General features: G+C 42.4%; 3 protein-coding genes and 1 non-coding gene across 5 annotated transcripts in view; 2 read left to right on the top strand and 2 right to left on the bottom strand.

Moving 5' to 3' along the window:
* Nucleotides 1-42: 42 nt before the first annotated feature.
* On the bottom strand, nt 43-6,003 carry trmt2a (tRNA methyltransferase 2 homolog A). 2 transcript variants are annotated; one of them, XM_069683354.1, is made up of 12 exons: nt 5,947-6,003; nt 4,825-5,451; nt 3,912-4,020; nt 3,570-3,751; nt 3,308-3,422; nt 3,099-3,214; nt 2,897-3,008; nt 2,223-2,345; nt 1,826-1,901; nt 1,522-1,638; nt 1,339-1,435; nt 43-608 (listed from the first exon to the last, which is right to left on the bottom strand). In XM_069683354.1, the coding sequence occupies exons 2-12, from the start codon at nt 5,445-5,447 to the stop codon at nt 431-433; spliced, it is 1,848 nt and encodes a 615-aa protein (XP_069539455.1). In that variant the 5' UTR covers nt 5,448-5,451; nt 5,947-6,003; the 3' UTR covers nt 43-430. The 2 variants fall into 2 exon arrangements, with proteins under 2 accessions (XP_069539455.1, XP_069539456.1); XM_069683355.1 differs by lacking the exon at nt 5,947-6,003 and adding an exon at nt 5,722-5,796.
* A 656-nt stretch (nt 6,004-6,659) lies between these two features.
* On the top strand, nt 6,660-11,974 carry ranbp1 (RAN binding protein 1). The gene is made up of 6 exons (XM_069682873.1): nt 6,660-6,760; nt 9,078-9,211; nt 9,369-9,526; nt 9,822-9,950; nt 10,206-10,274; nt 10,779-11,974. Exons 1-6 carry the CDS (start codon nt 6,746-6,748, stop codon nt 10,928-10,930), a joined length of 657 nt encoding a protein of 218 aa, XP_069538974.1. The 5' UTR covers nt 6,660-6,745; the 3' UTR covers nt 10,931-11,974.
* Nucleotides 10,424-10,552, top strand: LOC138610998 (small nucleolar RNA SNORA77). Its single transcript, XR_011309592.1, has one exon. It is a non-coding gene; the product is annotated as a small nucleolar RNA SNORA77 (small nucleolar RNA).
* A 2,570-nt stretch (nt 11,975-14,544) lies between the features above and the next one.
* The window catches only part of zdhhc8b (zinc finger DHHC-type palmitoyltransferase 8b), an 81,145-nt gene continuing 74,191 nt past the window's right edge, over nt 14,545-21,498 (bottom strand). Inside the window, exons 8-11 of the mRNA XM_069683821.1 lie at nt 19,535-19,640; nt 18,494-18,600; nt 17,276-18,342; nt 14,545-16,789 (exon numbers count right to left, since the gene is read on the bottom strand). Coding sequence (XP_069539922.1) covers nt 16,657-16,789; nt 17,276-18,342; nt 18,494-18,600; nt 19,535-19,640 — 1,413 coding nt within the window. The 3' untranslated portion in view covers nt 14,545-16,656. The remainder of the gene's footprint in view (nt 16,790-17,275; nt 18,343-18,493; nt 18,601-19,534; nt 19,641-21,498) is intronic.

The following is a 21,498-nucleotide window of genomic DNA, read 5'->3' as shown; positions in this document are numbered from 1 at the left end:
TGTGGATTCATGAATGACAAAACACTCAGAAACAAGAAGGGGTTAACATATTAAGGTGGCTCTTTATTGGTTACAGCTGTTTATTAACATCTGAACAAGGTGTGTGAGTAATATTAATGTAGATTACTTTACGGTCTTAATGGAAAGAGCTCAAAATTTCACCTTTTAAAGGAACAAGCTGACAAAGCTTCTTTAACAGTATAAACAGGCAAATAAACAGTCCATAAATCTTTATAATAAAGGACTTAACTGAATGAGTACTTATGAATGGTAAAGTGTTATTTAATTTGGATGCCTTTCAAAATTAAGACTGAGATCTTGCAATTACTTCAACAAATACAAAAACAAGGAACTGTTACTGTTTCCCAGGCTGTTCGCAGTGCTGATAGTGCACATACGTTTCTGCTATTGAACGCCCCTGTTTCTAAAGCTAAGACACTGTTTTTTCCTGAGTGCTGCTGCTCTGCGACTTCTGGGATTCGTAGTCCACTCTCTCAAGCAGCAGAAGCATCTCGACGTGCATCGTCTGAGGGAACAGATCCACGGCCATGGCTCGCACCGGACGGAACGGGGCCCCGTGGACTCTGTTGGATGGCGCTCTGCACAGACTAAAAAGCAGAATAATCCAACATAAGAATCACAATTTTTAAATGGTACCTGGTTATACAGATATCTTTTAAAAAGGGACATATTTAGCTATGCAATCAATTTTCTATTATTCTAACATGTTTTTGAATCACGGTAAAGTTTGTTTCGTTTTAAAATACTGTATACATATTTTAATTTAATTATACAAATTATTTGCCATTCAAAGGTTGGACCTTAGCCCTGATTGGCTGACAGTATTTGGAGTGACCACATAGCCCCTCCTCTACGTGTGTGATCCTGCGTGGGGGAGCGGCTGCACTGCACTGTCACTTCAAAGTTGTAGAAAACATGGCTGCTCTAGGATCGGTTATTCTGCCTTATATGTACGAGCCAGTATCAGGCCCTGAGTGGGAGGACGATACACCGGAGCAAGTGCAGCAACCCAGGAGGTATTGGAATGACGATTGGTCGACTTCAGCGAAAGCAAGGTTCTACGTAGAAACCTGCAGCTATTCTGAACGGCCCATTTCAGAGGCGACCTTTTTAAAAATGTTATTCTGGGAAAACACAGAATTATGCAGTTTTCACAACAACCAAAAATGGGAAACCCATGCAAAATATGAGAATATCCATTCAAATGATATGGCCCCTTTAAGAGTTTATGTTCATTCTGATAACTCTTATCCCCACTAACAAAATGATTTAATCCAAACTGGTACTTCAGAAAGATTACAACCCATTGTGACTTACTCAATGAAGTTGGTCATTGCTGCCTTAGCATTGCATGCCACATAAACCAGCCTCTTCAGATGCTCTGCCCTTCTGATGGCAAGAACTACCTTGGAATCTGTGTTTAATTAAGACAAAACTTGTTAATATGCGGCATATCTTAAAATCTGTAAAATTCAAGTTCATGTTTTGGTTGTTACTCACGCAGGCCGGCCCTCGGTGGATCCACGATGGCTGTGATGTTGGGAGACACGAGAGCATTGAGGATGTTTGGGAACACGTCCTCGGCTTTTCCACAGTGGAACTCAACATTACTCAGACCTTCAAGTACAAACACATGAGACACAGTTGAAACATCCAGATCAAACTTTTAGTTGATTCTGTTCTGTAAGATAACCTACAAGTGACCTCTTGACTCCTTAAATTCTACTGACTGTCCCATATTTACAAATATTCAACTTCCCTACACAAATTACCACAGGTAGGTGGATGTTGTCTTGTCTCTTACCATTGAGCTTTGCGTTAACTTTGGCGTCCTCCACAGCTTCCTGGCACATCTCGATCCCAATCACCTTCCTTACTCGCTAGAGACAAATCATCAGAGACATCAAAACCTGCCAAAAATTCAATTTTCATCCATGCTTCAAAAGGGTTTCCTTTGCAACTCCAATAACTGTACAAACCCTGACACAGCTATTTAACATAGTGTAGGTAGCTACATGTGGGAAGTGACTACTTAAATGTAGTTGCTCTTAATGGTATTTCATAAAGAATCTTAAGATGACAACAGAGACAACATGAACAGTATACATGCAGAAGGTACATGTGCAGTCTGATGCAGCATCCATTGACTCATGTCAGTTTTTATTCATCAGTCACAGAAGAGGTTTTGTTTCTGGAGTCACCTTAGCAAGAGAGATGCCGATGGTCCCGGTCCCACAGCACACATCCAGCACTGTGCTGTCCTGGTCCAGCTGAGCCCACTCCCCTACGGCAGAGTAAAGCACCTCTGCAGCTCCTGTGTTCACCTGCAGGGTAACACACACACACACTTAAGTTAACTTGATTTACAGCTGTGTTACACAAGGCTTTTTCAGCAGGAAGAACTTTTTCATTTCAGTTTTAAGAACAGTTGGTCCCCGCAACTTTATCTTGTTTTGACACAGAACTGGGAATGATCGTAGTTTTTACAACGCCATTTAGAGGGACTTTTATAGCTTCAATTAAGAGTAAGTAGTCTTCAGGCACAAGAGAAACCTTAAGTGACTTGATGAATGGTGATTGACAACACGAGCCAATGTCGCTTTGGCAACTGGCATCTTTTAAAACCCATATAGAGCCTTAAACATCTCCTTTTCAACTCCATTATTATCACAAAACACAGCTCTGACCCTGGTGTCCTCCATCTTTGTCCACCATCATTTGTTTGTCACATTGCTATTCCAAACGCTGGGTGGCTGGTTTAAATGATCTTATGCATGCATTTGTGTGTTTCAATATACAAGCAAGAAAGTACTCCAAAGATACCGTATATTAAAAGTATAAAACTCCTTAATAAACGGGCAAATCTTTCTTTTACCTGGAAGAAGGAATGAGGAGATATTCTGAACTTTAGACCCAGCAGCTCCTCGTGAATGCTGCCCTCTCCCGCCACCAGCTCACAGGGCAAGTCCTCCAGGTTAGGAGAAGTCCTTCAAAGCCGAGAACAAAACTTTAGTGGCATCTTTACAGTCCGCCCTCCACAGTAAGAGCTGAGATGAAGCATCATATTTTGTTCTTACCTCTGACCCTCTCTAACAAAGTAAAGAGAGGTTACTCCGCCGTCTTTCCCCTCTCCTTCTGTGAAGTACTTCTTCATGGAGCTCTTTAATGCATTGATTTCCTCTTCTTCAAGTTTCTAAATCATAAAACGCGTAAAAGAGTTTAAAAAGAAAATATATCAATGAAGAAACCGGATGACACGCAGCTTGTGAACAGAGCTTTTATTCACCTGTGGGTTGAAGAACGCTACAGCCATGGCTTGTTTGGTCCTCGTAGTCCGTACAGTCAGCTGCTTCCAGTGCCCTTCATACGTTTCAGGACTGTACACAGAGTATGGTGTTGTCCTGTGTGCAGGAGAAGTTGTTACATGAAAGTTAACAACTTAACTATTTATATTTTTTCTTTACTACAAATTTAGTGACATAAAAGATGCTATCAAGCTGAATTAAGTTCTTTCCTCCCTCCGGACCATCATGACCTTGTTATAATACCTGATGAACTTCTGAAACTCGCTGACCACCCTCTTGGCCTCAGCTGACACGTGGCACGTCTCGGCCGGCCCCACCACGGCGCAGGAGCCGCCTTTATATTTCCCCAGGCGGAAACCGATGGTCTTATCTGCACCGTCTGCGCCCACTGAAATGAGGAACTCGCACTTGTTTCTGTAATCTGTCTGCAATGATACATGAAGGGAAAGATGTTGGACAGATACAGTAGACAGAACTTATTGGAATTAACTTATACGTCTTTAGTAATACTACTGTAAACTGTTCAAATAGTCCAGAATGTGTTAGTTATCTGTGAACTGTGCCAGACTAAACCTGTAAATATACCTGTGTAGGAGAAGGTCGGATAGCTTCCAGTGGACAACACATTTTGTTGTACTTCCCCTTCTGTGCAAACAGCCACGGCAACATGGCTTTGTTGGTGCTGCCGATCTCTCTGAAAAATAAACAGTATAGTATTAATCCCTTTCCCTTTATTGGAGAGCCTTTCCTGATTTTATAACTTTCTTTCATATCTTTTAAACTATTCTTCATTTCCTATGTTTTGCTTACTACTTCCTTTTAAAAACCTGATGCTTTATGACTTTATTTTATTTTGCTGCCTTTGTGAGGCACTTTGTTAAGGGTGGGATATTGTTTGGGGAGTTTTTTCCGAATCAGTCAGTAAAACATGAAATACAGAAATAACCTTAATGAGGAGGAGTTTGATGTTACGTTCTAAATACTATTTTGAAGTGTTTTCTAGATATGCCCTCAAACAGTTTTTTCAGGGCAACATCAGCCGGCAGCAGACATCAGGCGAAGGACAGGGCGACAGTGTGTCCACGCAGCAGAGGTAGAGGCTCAACTAAGTATGGAGGAAAAATAACCAATTGCATCATGCCTATTTTTTAATGACTTGTACATATGTCATCTTCTTTTCTCTCTCAGGTGTGCAAAATGTAAATTGTGTTCATATTATATTCTTACTCATAGTATTGTCCATTCACAAATAATATACCCATAATACCCTGTCGGCCATTTTCCCAAAGCAGTGTCTTAAAAAATACATCAAAAATAAACATCAAAAACTCTTTAAGTTATTCAATGTGGACACAGTGTCAAGAGCTTCAAGAAATATGGTAATGTTCAAAATCTAGTGTAGATACCCTGCAACAGCTGCTCTTCGTCTGTCATGGACACACATGGAAACACATGTACGCATTGATTTATCACACTCTGTATAAATGACTGCACTCACTTGGCCAGCCTCTGCAGAACCCCCACCACCTCCTGCTCCTTCCTCTTCAGCTGCTCCTCATAAGGCACTTTCCACAGAGGAGTCACCACGTTGGCTATCTGGACGTGAAGAGGCTCCTCTTCCTCATCCCCCTCTGTTCGTTTGGACGGGGGCTGCCCCCCTGCTCCCTCTCCCTCCTCCTGCTTCCTCTTCCTCAGGATGGGGTCTGCTTTGGGCTTGGCCAGCCTGACGCTCAGCACCTGGCCTTTCCACTGCATGCCATGGACCATCTTCATCGCCTTGTCTCGCTCTTCCTCATTCTTGAAGGTGACGAAGGCAAATGTCTGCTTGCCAAACAGCTTGATTTTGTGCGGGTTGAGGCTGTGTTTGGCCAGGAACTTCTTTAGGTCATTGAAGCCGATGAACTTGGGTAGATTCCTGATCTCCACTTTGTAGATCTCAGATGTGAAGAGGTCGTTTTTAATGTAGCGGTACATGCTGGGGTCAGAGGCTGCGTCGTTCTCCCCCTCAGCTTTGACATCAGACTTCACATCCTCATTGTTGGAGTCCTGAGGGAGGTCATCAGGCTTCTCCTCCTTTGAGGGAGAGGGATCAGCTACTGGGCTGCCACTAACATCTGCCATCACTCTGTTGGTGACAAAAGTCATAGATTATTGATTACTACTTGTAAAAGACAAACGTGGAAAAACAGCTCTATTATTAAGTTTAATCAAACAATTAAGTTTAATCAAACTTAATAATAGAGCACTGCAGTCGTTCAAATGATAAAGGAGACAATGTAACTCTTGAATAATTGCTAGAACTTTAACTTTTAGATATCGATGGAAAAAGTAAAAGCCGCCAAAACATTCAAATTCTAAATAGCGAAAGGTAAATGTAACAACTGCATGAACTTACTTGGCTTTTTCTTCACTTGCACTGCATATAGGGGTATCTAATGTAAGCTAAAGACTGAGGTGGCAAAAAACATTCAGTTAAGTTGCGCCTTTCTTGTTAAGTATAAACGATAGTGTCAGTATTTGTCTTTTTTAATATCTAACTTTTGATAGTATCCTTCCGTACTAAATATAGCCCATGGCCACATTCAGCTAAAGCTCAGATAACTATTTTTATTTACCTTACCTTCTTACATTTATTCTCAAAACCTCTTCTCACTAGAATGTAAAGGGCGCCGCCATGTTGATTTAACCACGTGTGTGCAGCGGTGAACTCTTAACTTTCTTAAAGTGACAGTAACCATTTCAGAGCTCAGCCATTATATTCATGTAGATTCATTTTCTCGTTTGAAAAAGCTGCTTTGTATACAACTGAGTAAAATTATTATAATTATTATATTATTTTTAATCTTTTTAACGTCAAAAACTATTTTTCCTCCAGGGAAAAGTCTACCTAAAATCCATACTAAAATATTAAACATTCAAATCTAGTTATTCTTCAAGACCCATCTCTATGTTCACCATCTAGCCATTTGTTTATGATAAGTGAATTGAATTCTTTTTATTATTACCTAATATCTTATGCTCAAATGTATGCTCAAAAGTTATTTTATTAATAACTGTATTGATTTATAAGTGATTTATCGGTGACCATGGCTTATTTTAAAAATCAAATTTATGACATATATTTGTTACAATAAAGTTAAAGGGTTTAGGATTTATATAATGTCTAATTTATATCTTAAATATATATATATATATATATATTATTATATAACACAAACAGATTTTCAAGTGTGATTGATATAGGCAGTCCCTGAGACGAGGCGGTGCGCGCGCTGTCACAATGTGGGCGCGGGCATACGTAGGAAATTCGGCGCGCGAAAGCTGTAGCAGGAAGTGAGAGTTGCAGAAGGGAAACGGCGGCCAGACCGGGATTTGAATCTATCAAACTACTTCCATAATCTACAAACATCTACATTACTATGGCAGACCCAAAGGTAAGGTCACTTATTTTAGGTCATCTAGTTTATTATGCTCGAGTTAAAATCAGAATTTGTAGACAAACACATTTTTTATGTGTCATAATTCGTCAAAGTTTGCAAAGGAAGCTGCGAGCCAGAAATCCCGACAATGATGGCTTTCGAGATGCTAGAAAAGCTCATTGATATGTTGTGAATGCTACAGATTGTAATAAAAGGTTGAGATTTTTCTGACAGAAATACAGAAATTTCCAGGTGTCCAGTGCAATATTTTATCATCCTAACCGTTCAGGTTGACAAAGTACTTTTGAAGTGTGCAGCCAGCATGTTAACATTAGCAACACACTCTGCTCACGAGCTGCTTAGGGAGGCTCAAACTGCTAATGATGGAACTTATCGTTGACGTCGGCTGTTTGAATAGGGTGTATAATTATCTGCGTGTAACCGGCTTGCTAACGAGACAGGTGTTAGGATAGCGGGGCTCCAGCCTTTGTCTGCCTCAGATGCTAACAGAGGTTAGCCGACGCAGAGGTTAGCCTCTGTTAGCAGGGCGCTGGAGTTAGTGACTGCGTGTTTTCTGGCAGGTAACAGTAACACGGTTAAATTATGTTGAATGGCAGTAAACCCAAACATCATGTCACTTAAATCCATGTGAAATCTACCCTGGTATAATAAGTTAGCGACACGCAGTGGCGTTAAGAGACAAACGGTTAGCTTTCTTCTAGCATGCTGGTGAAAAGGCCCCGTTAACTAGCGAGGCAACTTCACAATGGGTTGTCTTCCAAAACAAAGTTGAACAACTTTTTGTGAACATAAATTAAGTAAAATGCTACTGCGTAAATACCCGACTTTTAATATGACCTCCTAATTATTCAAGCTAATGTCCGGCTTAATCTTGTATTCATTAAACGCTTTATCTTAAAGCTACTGTGAGGAACTTTCGGTTTGTGTTGATTTTGGCGCCCCCATGTGGACAAAGCCCTACCTTTTATGTCTTTGCTGATTTTGTCCTGTACATGCTTAAATTGTGGGATTTAACAAAGAATCTCATCCGGCTTTCTTTAGGAATCATATGTATCACTCACTTTCAATATTTGCCCTGGAAAAGGTTAACGAAGGCAGCGTGCAGTTAATCGCTTCATCTGACGCCTCCATCAGTTTCAGGCGTTAAAAATAACTACATAGAAATAATACATTTTGTCGCTGATGGTCTGAAAGTAATTCTGACTAATTGACTCATAAGAACTATAGATTTTGCACTTAACTTTATTCTGGTAATTATATTTAATTCTATAATTTATATGTAAATCACCATAGATCCACTTATCAGCATTAAACTTTATTTCTTATTTTATCCAACTCTAAATCACTTTTCCACCGTCCTGTTCAGGTAACATCTCACCACCCACAGGATTTCAGAGGACACAAAAAAGGATGGTTTTTGTAGGGATCATTTCTGTAATGTTGTTAGGCACCTGGAGTAACAATCTGAGCCTGTCAGTGGCAAAAACAAGCACTTTTAGTGGGTGTACTTTGATCGGGGGCAATTGCCCCAGGGGATTATGTTGCAGCCATTGCTGCGTTAACGCGGCTACAGTGGAGGACATCTACTAGACCGATATCAAAAGTTTTGTTCCTATGAGTCATTTTGACACCCAAGTTTGTAAATAAAAAATAACTAAATAAAATAGAATACAAATACCAAACTTCTCCTTTAAGCGTTAGTAGCAGGTATGTAACTTATATCTTTGAGCTAACTTAAGGCGCAAAGACTTCTGCGTGATTGTGGGAAACGGCTAACTAGCTATGCGGCTAATAAGCGTAATAAGCTCAAAGTAGGTTCACAACCTCGAGGAAAGGAAAGTCACCAGGTGTTCACTGTTTCGTGACCCCTAAATGACACTGCACAGTGCTACCTTTTTCACATACAGCCTTTTCACGTTTTGTCACAGCTTCTTTGTCCTCAGCCTTTTTATTTATATATGTAGTATGTTCATGACTTGATAGTTGCGTGGATTTACTCTGACATACATCGATGTGAGGGGTTCAACCCCAAATAGAATTAAAGATGCTTGGCTCAGCAGCAACCATTTACTAAAGGCTTTGCTAGTTCCCCCTACAAAAGCTATACTCAACCAATGAGCTCTTAAATCCCTCCATTCAAGCATTCATGGCCTGTTTTTTAGGTGTCAGAAGTCACTTTGTTCCAGCCAGTTTTAAAGCACGACACAGAACTTAACCACATGCCTAATTTCATTAACTTACTCTGACATCAGACTCAAATAAGTGGACATTTTTGCTTTGAGTTTACTCATCTGCTGCTTTTCCTTTTTAGGATCAGGAAGACCATGACACCACTGCAGATAATGCAGAGGAATCTAACCATGATCCCCACTTTGACCCCATCGTGTCCCTTCCTGAGCAGGATGTTAAGACATTAGAAGAGGATGAGGAGGAACTCTTTAAAATGTGAGTGGCTTTAAAAGTTTACCTGTCTGGCTTTGATGACAGGTGAAATGACCTGAAATGCATTTTGCTGCTACAAATGGGACTTTTTGGTAAGCCGGCACCGTTTGTTTTCTTCATTGTGGCATCCTGTTAATGAAGTACACCCCCGTTTTCCCAGGCGGGCTAAACTATATCGTTTTGCCTCTGAGAATGACCCACCAGAGTGGAAGGAGAGAGGAACGGGCGACATCAAGCTGCTGAAACACAGAGAGAAGGGCACGATCCGCGTCCTGATGAGGAGAGACCGAACCTTGAAGATTTGTGCCAATCATCACAGTGAGTCATGTTTACAAATATAACTCAAATAACTGCTTTATACTCAACATCTGTATTCCCCCAGACAAGTACAGCAGGACAAAAAAGGATTAACAGGACAAATAGTTTTCCCAAGTGTTATTAATGTTGACTAACTATTGGTTCCAGTGAGAAGCAAAAAAAAATCAAGATTATGCAGTATTCCACTTGGAAAACAGTCCAGCTTGTAGTTTTGAATATACTAGATATGGTGACTTTGTAAAGTGCTTATACCTCATGTCTCATGTTGACGTTGTTTTCCTTTTGTGAACTACAGTTGTCCCTACGATGGAGCTGAAGCCCAACGCTGGCAGTGACAGGGCGTGGGTGTGGAACACACTAGCAGATTATGCTGACGAATGCCCCAAACCTGAACTCCTGGCAATACGCTTTTTAAATGCAGAAAGTAAGTATTTATATATCTAATCCCGCGTTACATTTGAAAGGTGCCGTAGGGGGTGTTTTAATTTGGATTATAATGGGGTGACACTGAACCGACTAGCAGCTGTAAGAAGTCTATTTTCTGCATCTGAACTTAACAGCTGCTGAATGCTGTCTTTTCTTACTGGTTGATCCGTTTTATCCCTGTTTCTCAAAGCAACATCACGAAGCAGCCTCACTGGCTGTCATATAACATGCTAACTCTCTGTTCTGTTTACAGATGCTCAGAAGTTCAGGGCAAAGTTCGATGAGTGCAAGGAGGAAGTCAGAAAATCTCTTGAGGGGACAGGTACGCAAATCTTTTTTTCCCTAAAGAATTCTGAACACTGTTACATCGCAACATGTCTATATTTATTACCTTCAGCCATGTGATGCCTGTTTCAAATTATATTCAAACTAGTGTAATATTTCAGCGTACATGACCACATTCATGAGTATGCAGACTCACTCTGTTCTTTGCTGTCTGCTCCAGCCTCGAACTTTTTCTGTCTGCTACATGAACATGCAGAATGTAACACTTTACTGGCTTTCTGAAGGGCTGGTGCCGTTATGTCCTGCTACAATACAATTATTCTTTTCACAAGTGTGAACACGGACCTGTGATACTGTGGTCATGTTATTAAATGATGTCCACCAGAAATCATAAATATAGTCTCTATGTGAACAGGTGTAAATTTAAGATCCAAAATGAAACTGGCCAGAAAGTTTTCTTTAAAGAAGCTGAAGACCTCTGAATTGGGCTGTAGCTGTCACAGCTTTTTATTTGACCTCACATTTCGCTGTTTTACCCCAGGCAACACTGATAGCGCAAACAAAGTGGCTGAGAAGCTGGAGACACTCTCCGTAAAAGACAAGGCTTCAGAAGGAAAGAAGGAGGAGGACAAAAAGGAGACTGAGAAGAAAGAAGATGAGAAAAAGGAGGTGAAGGCCGAAGAGAAGAATTGAGAACCAAGAACTTGCTTTGCAGATCTTCAATTTATCAGTTTTTCCTCTTTTTCTACAATAGACTCTAAATGAACTGAATTTGGACACTTGCATATTATTAGTTTTTTTTTTTTATTATTTGTTTTGCCTCAAGATCACAAGTCCTTGATGCCACTGGGGGGGGAAACGATACAAGATAGTGAATTTGTGAAAAAAAGAAGCCCTTTCCATCCCACCCCTTCCCCTCTGCACCGTGGAGTTGCCACGCTTTCCATCTTTATCAACAATTCAATGTTACTTTGACTAACTGTGAAAAGAGGCTTGTGATAGTGATAATTCCCACATTGGGGTATTTTTTTTTTGTTTTGTTATTTTGAAGCAGAGTTTGTTTGTAGAGGGAGAGGATAATGTAGCCTGCTTGTTAGCAGCACAGGGTCAGGGACCAGGCATTATGCAGGTGCATTTTCAGTCTAAAATACCACAATGCATCTCAGTGGGCCTTCACACCTTGTCCATGCTTCCACTGTAAGTGAGGTGAAGATTTTCTCAGTGGATGCCTTGTAGAAATAGTTCATTACTGGTTCTGTCTTTCAGCAGTTCTGTTGGGAACTGACCAGAAGAGGAAACCACTCCAGACAGTTGAGGGCCTTCAGATTTATGCTGCAGCTCGCAGCGTCCACTGATAGCTGACTGAAAGGAGATCAGATGCACTTAGCTAAGCATTTCTTTTTTTTTTCCTTCTTTTATTTTAAAGATCTGAAAATCATGAAGTCCAAAGTAAACGGTTCAGCAGAGTTTGGTGCTCTGTTTTTCTTTACATCATAACATTCCCAGACTTAAAGCATGTAGAGTATATGTAACAGAGTGTGCCCTATCTGATCTGTGTGCTCACCACCCTCTCCTTTTCTTTCCACTAATTGAGTTCTTAACCTTGCCTCTTAAAGCGCATCTAAGTGCCAGTGCATCTGTAAATACGTGTATATGGATGAAATGTTACTTTTCATTTGCACTCAAATGATTCGAAATGTTTCCTCCACCTTCGAATAAAAGCTGTCAAAGACCACACGTTTGCATTCATGTAAAAATCACTTGTCTCCCGGGACAGCTAATGATACAGTGTGCAGTTATTCATTATAATGCTCCATCTATTAAAACTTCTGTTGAGGGTTGTGGGCGAGTTGAAATGATGTGACTAGTTATATTCAAACTATCAATCCTGCAGAGGCTGGGGTTGCTTTTTGACTATTAAATTGTCAGTTTAAAATGTATGAATGCTCGATTGGATTTAGATCTAGAGAATTTGGAGGCCAAGTCAGTGTGGCAGGGCACATTATCCTGCTGAAAGAGGCCACTACCATTAGGGAATATCGTTTCCATGAAGGGGTGTACTTGGTCTGTAACAATGTTTTGGTAGGTGGTACATGTCAATTAACATACACATGAATGGCAGAACCCAACGTTTCCAAGCCTTCGTTCCCCACTTGCATCAATCAGCCTTGGCCGCCCTGTCACTGGTTAACTGGTTTTCCTTCCTTGGACCACTTTTGGTAGGTAACGACCCCTGCAGACTGGGAAAACCCAACGAGAGCTGCAGTTGTGGAGATGCTCTGACCCAGTCTAGACGACAACCATTTTTCCTGCGTCCGACACCTCAACTTTGAGGACTAAATGTTCACTTACTGCCTAACATAGCCCACCCACTGATGGACCATTGTAACAAGATAATCAGAGTTATTTACTTCACCTGCCAGTGGTCATAATGTGTTAGCTGATCGGTCTAGATGACAAAAGAATGAACTTCATCAATGTTCTGCAGATGTTCCTAAAATAACCTTTTTAATAAGAATGAGTCAAATTCACTCAAAGAGATGGAAACTTTTATTTACTCTGCTCAGGTCATTGGGAAATATTTCCTCTTCACAAAAATAGGAACGCATGTACATTTATAGTATATTCTATATTTTTAATACATATTGAACTTTTCTATTTAAGTTTCAGAAAACAAAATCAGCCCGTGGCTGATGAAACAGATTCATTACTGACTGTCAGGACTGGTCCCTGACCTGCAGTGATGTCCATCCCTAAAAAAGAACATTGGACTAATGGCAGTCATCTTAAAGAGGAATGACATCGATAGTGTTTTGACATGTGGTCAAACGGGGGTCTGAAAGTCATGATAGACCGGGGTGTTATCAGGCAACTCAGCAGCTAATGGTCTGTTCAGGTGTTTCAAGATGTTCCAGGTAGTTGCAACACTGATACTCTTTACCATCAAGTGTGAAAGTGAGTAGCCCTGTAAACCACAGCCTTACAAGAGAGACCATTTTGACAATTCAGATACATATGACTTCAACAGAGTGTCCTTTGTAAATTCACAATGCTGTGTTCATGCTAAGGCAGCTGGGTGAGACCGTAAGAGGGAGACCATACTAGCCAGAAGGTTGTAACTACAGCGAGCCTCGATAACATCCAACCTTTTCAGTAAGCAAGTCTACCACAGCTACCAGCCTGTACACTCTGAGCTCCGGAGAAGTTCATCTATGAATGTAGCTGAAATAATGAGGGAAGAAAAATCCTATCCTGTGTTCTAACTTCATGATCAAGAAGATTACTTTATTAGCTTGTACATTGTCCTTTCTTCCAGAACCTTCTGTCAACATTTTAACCCAGTATCTGCTCTTTAGTGTCACTCCTGCCATCTGCTGTTCAATACCAAACCCTGATGGTACTCAGTGAACAACAGTGTTTCAACTAGCTACATTTCATTGTGCACCAAAACCGAGGTCTTCCTCTAAAAGGCAACAATGGTTTATTCTTTATGCAAATGTAACTGGATGAAATCAACCACTTAACATCCATTAGACTCTGCCATGTTCTTTCATACGCAGTTGGTGCCAAATATGAATATAAACCTCCCTCTGTGCCTTCTACTTAGATCTTGTTAGTTCATTTTCATGATCAAAAGTAATAAATGTAATGAGACTGCAAAAAGAACCTCTGTGTGGCAGGTAATACTGGAGCTGTACCAGACAGCTGCTGCAAAGATTCCACATTTTCAGTCTTTATGATGTCACTGATGAGAAATGACGGAGTGTGTAGCCTCTGGCACTGTAACGCCAAGGCAGCTTTTACCTAAAGCCCAATCCTTGACTTGTGTGCAGCACAAATTGGCAATTTAATTTGGATTATGTGACGTTAAAGTGATAATCTCGAAGATCTCAGTTTCGTTCTCTTTGACGAGAAACGGTGATTGCAGGAGCACACTTCCCAGATATCCAGAAAGTGTCGCATGTGTGACGTCCATGGTTGGATCTTGATTTTCCTCGCTGACGGTTCGCTTTCCTTTGTAGACTGTTTGCCTTCATTTGAGCGTCAAATTTGTTTCTTTTTCTTTGGATTTTCACTTATTTTTGAAGTTGTATCTGTAGTCATCCATCTTTTCTTTGTTTGTTCAGCCATAGTAGATTACTGTTTACTCGCAACACTTGCAGAGACCAGAAAAGCAGCCACTTAGCTCCGCCTACCCTCTCTGGCAGACCAACCACTGCTGGGTGATGGAAAACGCGTCACTAACTGGGCGCCGCTTGTGATTTTTTCTGCGAAAGGGTCTGTAATACTGCAAATGCAAAGGCTTTCATCAGTGGGCCATATTCTCAATCACAATTGTGTTACCTCATTCAGCGATATATAGTAACTTAACAGACATTTATTTAAATGAAAATCTTCGAGATTATTACTCTAGTGTCTTACTTCCTCATATCACACATCTTGTAATAACATTTCATCATACATTTCTTCACACTGCAAGGTAGAACAAGCTATATTTACTGTATGGATTTAAACCATCATCACAGTCTCATTAACTGAGTTTATAATTTATCAACAAAAAAAACTCCATTCAAAGTAAAACATCCATTCCAGGCTTAATGATGTGTATAAAAAAGATGTATCAAACATATCTTTTGAAAGGTCGGGTATATAAAAAAGGAAACAAACCGAATAAAAAAACTACAAAATAAAGACTGGGCGAGCAGTTACCTTCTTTTCACTACATGGGACGAAGGCTTGTTCCTTCACACCTTGCCATTCCTGTGATTATAACACAAACATGACGTACATACTTTCTTCTTTTTTACCAAAAACATGAACAGGGTAGCTGTTTCGGATGTGCAGCGCTGGACTCGATCTGAACTCGGTGGGATGAGGTACTCTGATCCCAGCTGTAGTCTGGATCAAGTTGAAATCACCAAACTGAACTTCACTAGAATAAAAAGATTATAATGATGATGATAATGATACTGCGCCTTCATGAAGAGAGTAAAGGGGGCTTAGCTGTACTCGACTGCAAAATAAAGGAGACATTCATAATGTATGAATTTACAGCATCTACAATCTCTGCTGGTTGCATCCATCCATCCTTCTATTATCATGTTCAGGGCATGTTCATTGGGCGAGAGGCGGGGTACACCCTGGACTGATCGCCAGTCAATTACAGGGCTGACATATAGAGACAGACAACCTTCCATGCTCACACCTACGGGCAATTTAGAGTCACCAATGACGACCTAACGAGCATGTCTTTGGACTGTGAGACTGTGGGAAGCACCCGAACGGTACCCATCCATGCACAGGGCCCCCTACGTCAGAACCGAGATTCAAACCACAAACCTTCTACCTCTGAGGCGACAGCGCTAACCACTACACCACCGTGCAGCCCAGGCTGCATTCATCCATCCATTCACTCACTATCTATACAGCTTACCCTGTTCAGGGTCGCAGGAGGGCTGGAGCCAACCCAGCTGTCATTGGGCGAGAGGCGGGGTACACCCTGGACTGATCGCCCGTCAATCACAGGGCTGACACACAGAGACAGACAACCTTTCACGCTCACACCTATGGGCAATTTAGAGTCACCAATGAACCTAACGAGCATGTCTTTGGACTGTGGGAGGAAGCCGGAGTACCCGAATGGTACCCGCACATGCACGGAGAGAACATGCAAACTCCACACAGAAAGGCCCACTACATCCGAACCGGGATTCGAACCAGGAACCTTCCTACCCTAGTTGCATTCTTTCTATGTATTTTTGCCAAATTTAGTGTATTTTTTCTTTTAATTACAAGCAACAATTTCTAAATGAATTGGGAATGCAACCACCAGACATGTTTCGATGACTTCTGACTCCTTTCCCAGCCTTTTATCTCACACTTTGCCTAACCTGCAGGTGCAATTGTCGCTGATCGAATGTATTATTTCCGACATCACTTCTCAAAGCTTTAAAACTCCATCAAATATGTTGAAACAGTACAAGTTAATGTGAAGCACCTTGACTTCTTGAGGTTAATTGACCCAAAAAGGACGTTAGTCTTCTCACAGAGGTCCACGGTGATGATGTCAGTGATTCATTCTTCTTCTGTGGTGTTTTTGTTCGACGTTTTCTGGAGCGAAGTTTGTGTGTGACAGGGAACAACTTCATGATCACAGCTGAGATACAACAGCAATAATATTGACAATCTGTTGTACGGCCACAAAATGTTAACAACAAGACACTCCTCACACATACGGCCTGCAGACAAACCCCTCCTTCACAAACACACTGGTATTTAGCTAGCAGAGCAGACAGACCCTCTGATTGGACGATAAATCCAAAACAGGAAGTGCTATGTGCCCCTGATTAAAAATTACAGAGAGAAGAGGATCTCTTTGTAGCAGGTGGCCGTTGTAGTTGTGGATGCAGTGTCCTCGATCACACTGATATCTCATACGTGGTGCCTCCTACACCCGTCACCTTTTTCACGTTATTGTGGCGGCTGGGGCTGAGGGCGACCCCGGGGGCACTGGGGTGGCAGTCCATTTGCCCGTTAACTTTCATGGCCTCTCTGAGCGGAAAGAGAAGAACAGATTATTATTCAACAAGAGGAGCCGAAGAGATTCGACACAAGCAAATAATAAGGGCAACATGCAGATTAGTCATGTGGAGAATAGACAGTTTGTGTTTGTGTTAGTGAATCAAAAGGTTTAGGAATGTTAGCCAGTTGGTGAAAAGCATGCAAAAGAAAAGGAAATGAAAGGAGTCACAACTTTATTCATCTGACATTCATGAAATAATACAAAAAAATGATGTTTTACTAGAAAGGCAAACATAAAAAACAGAACAGAACATGCAGAATTCACAGCAGACTTAATGGATAAATGGACATAACAAATATCATACACAAGCTACACATTGCCTCTGTTAGGACTAGTACATTAGTGCCCATGAATTGCTGACAGAGTCCAGAAAAAGGGTTTTATATATTCAAGCCCACCAGTCCCTCCTCAGTACAAAGCATGCAGTCCCTCAGGGGTAACGTTAGGATTCATACCTTGGGCCCCCCAGACGAGGTGAGTCTGTCCTCTCGTGGGCACTGATGTAGGAGAGTTTCTGGTGGGAGTAGGAGGGGGATCGGGGCATGGCGGGGGAGTGGGGCTGGTGGGCCGGGGAGCGATAGGGGCCATCGGGGCAGGTGGCCCTGCTGTGGCTACTGTTGGAGCTACTGTGGTCAGTGTGCAGGGAGGTGGATGAAGTCCTAGGGGCGCGGCCCAGTGTGGAGCCAGCATGGCGCAACACAGGGGTTCGCTGCCCGTAGCTCACCAGCCCGACCCCCATCAGGTTGTCCCTTGAGCCTCCATAGGCCGGGGGTGTCGGGCCTCTGGAAACAGGGCAACGAGGCCCATCTGGGTAACAAGCATTATGGGATAGACCATACCCCCCGTCAAACACACCAGAGTCCTGGGCGTAGATATGGGTCTGGGAGCGGCCACGCAGCATCTGCCGCTTCTCCCTCTCCTCCATGTCTTTGCGCTCCTGGATGGAGGCCATGATGGTCTGGGAGAGGTTGTCGTAGCGCACCGGGGATGGGTCCCTGTCCCTTGGGTGGGGGGACTGCCGGCCCATCCCTCTAGGTGGCAGCACTGGACTGTAGGTGGCGGGGACCTGCTGCCTCTGCATCTCAGGCTCCCGGATGTGGCACATTTTGGTGGGCAGGTAGGGCGAGTGGAAGCCCATGGAGGGCATCGCGCGATGGGCCATGCACTCACTGGCAGTTGCAGGGGAGATGCTGGGGTTGAGCAGGCTGTCATACGACAGGCTGCCGTTACGGTTGGAGAGCGTGTTGGGTGAGAAGACGCTCTTGTAGGGGGTGGAGGTGACCGTCTGTGGCTGCAGGGCGGGGAGCTGGCCCTTTTCCGGCCGGCGGTGACCCTGCTTCAGGCTGAGGGAGCGGGAGGTGATGGGGTCAGAGTCCAGCTGGAGGGGAGAGGACTGGAAGGTGCGGTGGAGGGGAGCGTTGGTGTACTCAGGCATGTCAAGGTTTGGCTCGGATCGGTAGTCATGACCACGAACACCCTCTTCTAAGATGGCCGATGTCTTCCTGTCATCTGGCATGATAATCTGAGGAGCAGACAGCAGAATAACACCTCAAATCTTTATGGAAATGTGAATAAAATCTGCTCCTTAAGGCAGTGAACACCTGGCTATAAGGGTGGAGCTATTGATGATAGAATGTTTGAATGTAATATCATTATAAGATCAAAGCTCTTACCTTCTCTCCAGCAGTGTGGTAGTGGACTTTAGGCATGGTGCCAAAGGACGGTCTGTATTTGTACATGGCAGGAGTGGAAGGATGGGTCTTACCAGAAAGAGAACTCTCTACAACACACAGAAAGAAAACCAGAGTTAACACTGTTGAGATAACAGAAATATGACTATATACTAATCTCTATTTCCACAGAAGAAACTGAATCAGCTGTCCCTCCGGGGCCATCCACCAAAACCTGAAAACCCAAGGTGCTCCTGTGCTCTGGTGCATGAGTTTCTCAAAAGGATATGCAATTACCTATTATTTTCACAGATTATAAGTCTGTCAAATTGCTTTACGAAAGAGAGGGAATCCGTTTGGAACAGCTGCAGTACTTTAAAGATCCACCAGGCAGCAGCAGTGCTCCGTGGAAGAGCAGAAAATGTTCACTCCTTGAAAAAATGGCCCATAATGCTGGAAATCCTTTGGAGGGACACTGCTGTTAAAGGTTCACAACATACATGACTGACACTTCATACAACATGCAACAATGCAACATTTAAAAGAACCAACTGGCACTGGCTTACACCTTTAGCTGGAAAACCACCACAGTAGCTTCTGTCACTGGTCCTGATTTGCAGTGATTTGAAGGCTGTGCATCATTCTAGTTGAGTCCTGACTCAAGACCGTATTCCTCTCCTGAGACTCTATTTGAAGGAGCTTTGTTGCAACATGCCTTCAAAAAAATTTTGTGATTCATGTTGCGATGATTCACTTAGAAATCTCTCCATTGTAACACAAATGTGGTGCTGATTCAGTGAACAGGGCTCCTTCTTACAAATCATGACTATTGTCCAGCCTGGCATAAATAACAGGCTGTTGACCTGCCACTGAGATGGACATTTATCGCGCTGAACTGATGCCAAGAAGACACTGGGACACTGGTGACGTACAAGGGGAGCTCTGGGAAATGCTGTTTTGTTCAGCCCTCAGAGGAGAGAGATTGGATTCAAGTTGACTGACAGGAGGATTTGATGATGAACACACAGAGGCTGTGTCTCTTACCTTCGCTGGAGGTCAGCTGGTTCTTCAGCTGGTTGTACCTGTCTGCTTTGGGGGGCAGCGGCGGCTGGGTCTCTTTCTCGTCCAGGCCGTCCAGGCTGCTTTTGGACTACAGGGGAGGAGAGCAGGAGGTTATACACATCCAGAACAGGTGGAGGGACAGCAGATGAGACAGAGAAGAGCATGTGTTGGTGTTGGGGATGCACCAACACAATGCTCACAGATGGTTGTAGGAAAGCAAAGCTGCACCAGGCAGCTGCTCTACTTGAGCTTAAATTTATTCTTTCAAGTGGCTAATTGAGGGAAATGGTGAAAGGACATTTTCTCAATAGAACGATAATTTGTTCATCTCAAAGGAGTACTCAAACAGTTCTGCATTGCTCTCCTGTAACACTGTTGGAGTCCATAAAAAGAGACTGAAATCAATGCAGCAGAACCAGAGATGTCATCTTAAATATTTCACATATCCTTGTCTAACTTGACGCCGGCATTTCCCATAATGCAACTCAACACCTGAGGGTTAATTTGGAGATTTAGGCTTGATATGCTAGTAGTGGCTAATGTAGCCGTAGAGGAGATATTCGCCTCGGAAAAAGCCACTGTCATTCAAAGCTGGTGTTCTCTGTGATCGATAGAAGCAATAATATTTGAAACTGCCGCCATAGAAAGTTGTACAAACAGCTCGTGGTTTCGCCCATACTACATTCCTACAACACCCAGCATGCATTGTGCCCTATTTCTACCGTTTTCTAGTCAAGGCAGTGCAGGCAATGGCTCAGAATATGACGAGAATATACAGGTGGATCGTCTAAAAAATCTTCAGGTCTGCAGTCTACATTTCAAACATGGCGATTTTGAATGACACATGACATCAGAGGCGGGCGTCCTGGAATGAGGAAGTGTAGAGCAAGCTCCCTGGCCTCCGCCAGATGACACGTTTATGTAGTCTGGCGGAGGTTTTCCAGGACCCATTGTAGAAGCGGATAGCGTCCTCCAAAGGCACAGGCGAAATTGCATTCTTTTTCCTACCATAATGGCATTAGCTCTCCATACTAGCATGACAGGACTGAGGTTGAAAATCGGCGAACTGGCCCTTTAAGACTCTAATCTCAAGGAAAGGCATATGGATTAAATGCATTTGATTACCTCTATAGCAGATTCATCTACATAGTTCTGTTTCATGATATGATTGAATACTATTTTGGACACAAACAGTTTAATTAAATCGTTTTTTTCAGCAATTAAAAAAAACTACAGCGTCACGTCCATATCTCAATGAATTGTTGGTAATTGCTTCCAAGCAGGCTCTCTGGAAGTCTACCAAAAGTCTGCTTGAGGCTCCTTTAAGACTTGGTAAATTAGGGGTTTGGACAGACCTCAGGATTCACAGACTTCCTGGGAACGTTCCAGCTAAATCTGCAAGAGCAGTGAAGTCCAGACATTTCGGATTCAGCCAGAGACGAGGAGTGAGCTACAGCGGTCTGTTGATGTCCCCTCTTTCTACAATCTAACTCCACATAAAACGCTCCAACACTATTTTGCTCTACATTTTAATGAATCGTCCTCAGTTTGCAGAAAAGTAACTGTCCAACCCAACAGCTAGAAAATAATGAAATCTGTAGGGTTACTCTAACAGAGCACAGATAAGCCCTCTCTTTCTGCATAGGACTTATAGAATTAGTGTATCTTTATAGATCTCTTCCATAAACTGTATTTTTGCAATATATGTCATGAATTGAAACCATGGCTGCATATCTGTGAGTCACTTGGCTTTGACGTCAAATGTCCAATAATATCCTGACAGGGCGATGGACAGATTTTCCCTGTGCACAATGGAAAGAACTTTTCTCATCCTTTTTCACACTCTGTCATTTTCCTTGATGTGTTTTAACATTTTCAAAGATCAATCATCTACGGTTTGAACAATTATTGGTTGTAAATGTCTTCATAATGAAAACAATACGATA

The sequence above is a fragment of the Semicossyphus pulcher genome, unplaced genomic scaffold, assembly GCF_022749685.1.
Source record: "Semicossyphus pulcher isolate SPU_LCO1_2020_fin unplaced genomic scaffold, fSemPul1.0.p SCAF_6, whole genome shotgun sequence".
NCBI classification, from domain to species: domain Eukaryota; kingdom Metazoa; phylum Chordata; class Actinopteri; order Labriformes; family Labridae; genus Semicossyphus; species Semicossyphus pulcher.
This window is presented reverse-complemented; position numbering and strand designations above follow the sequence as displayed.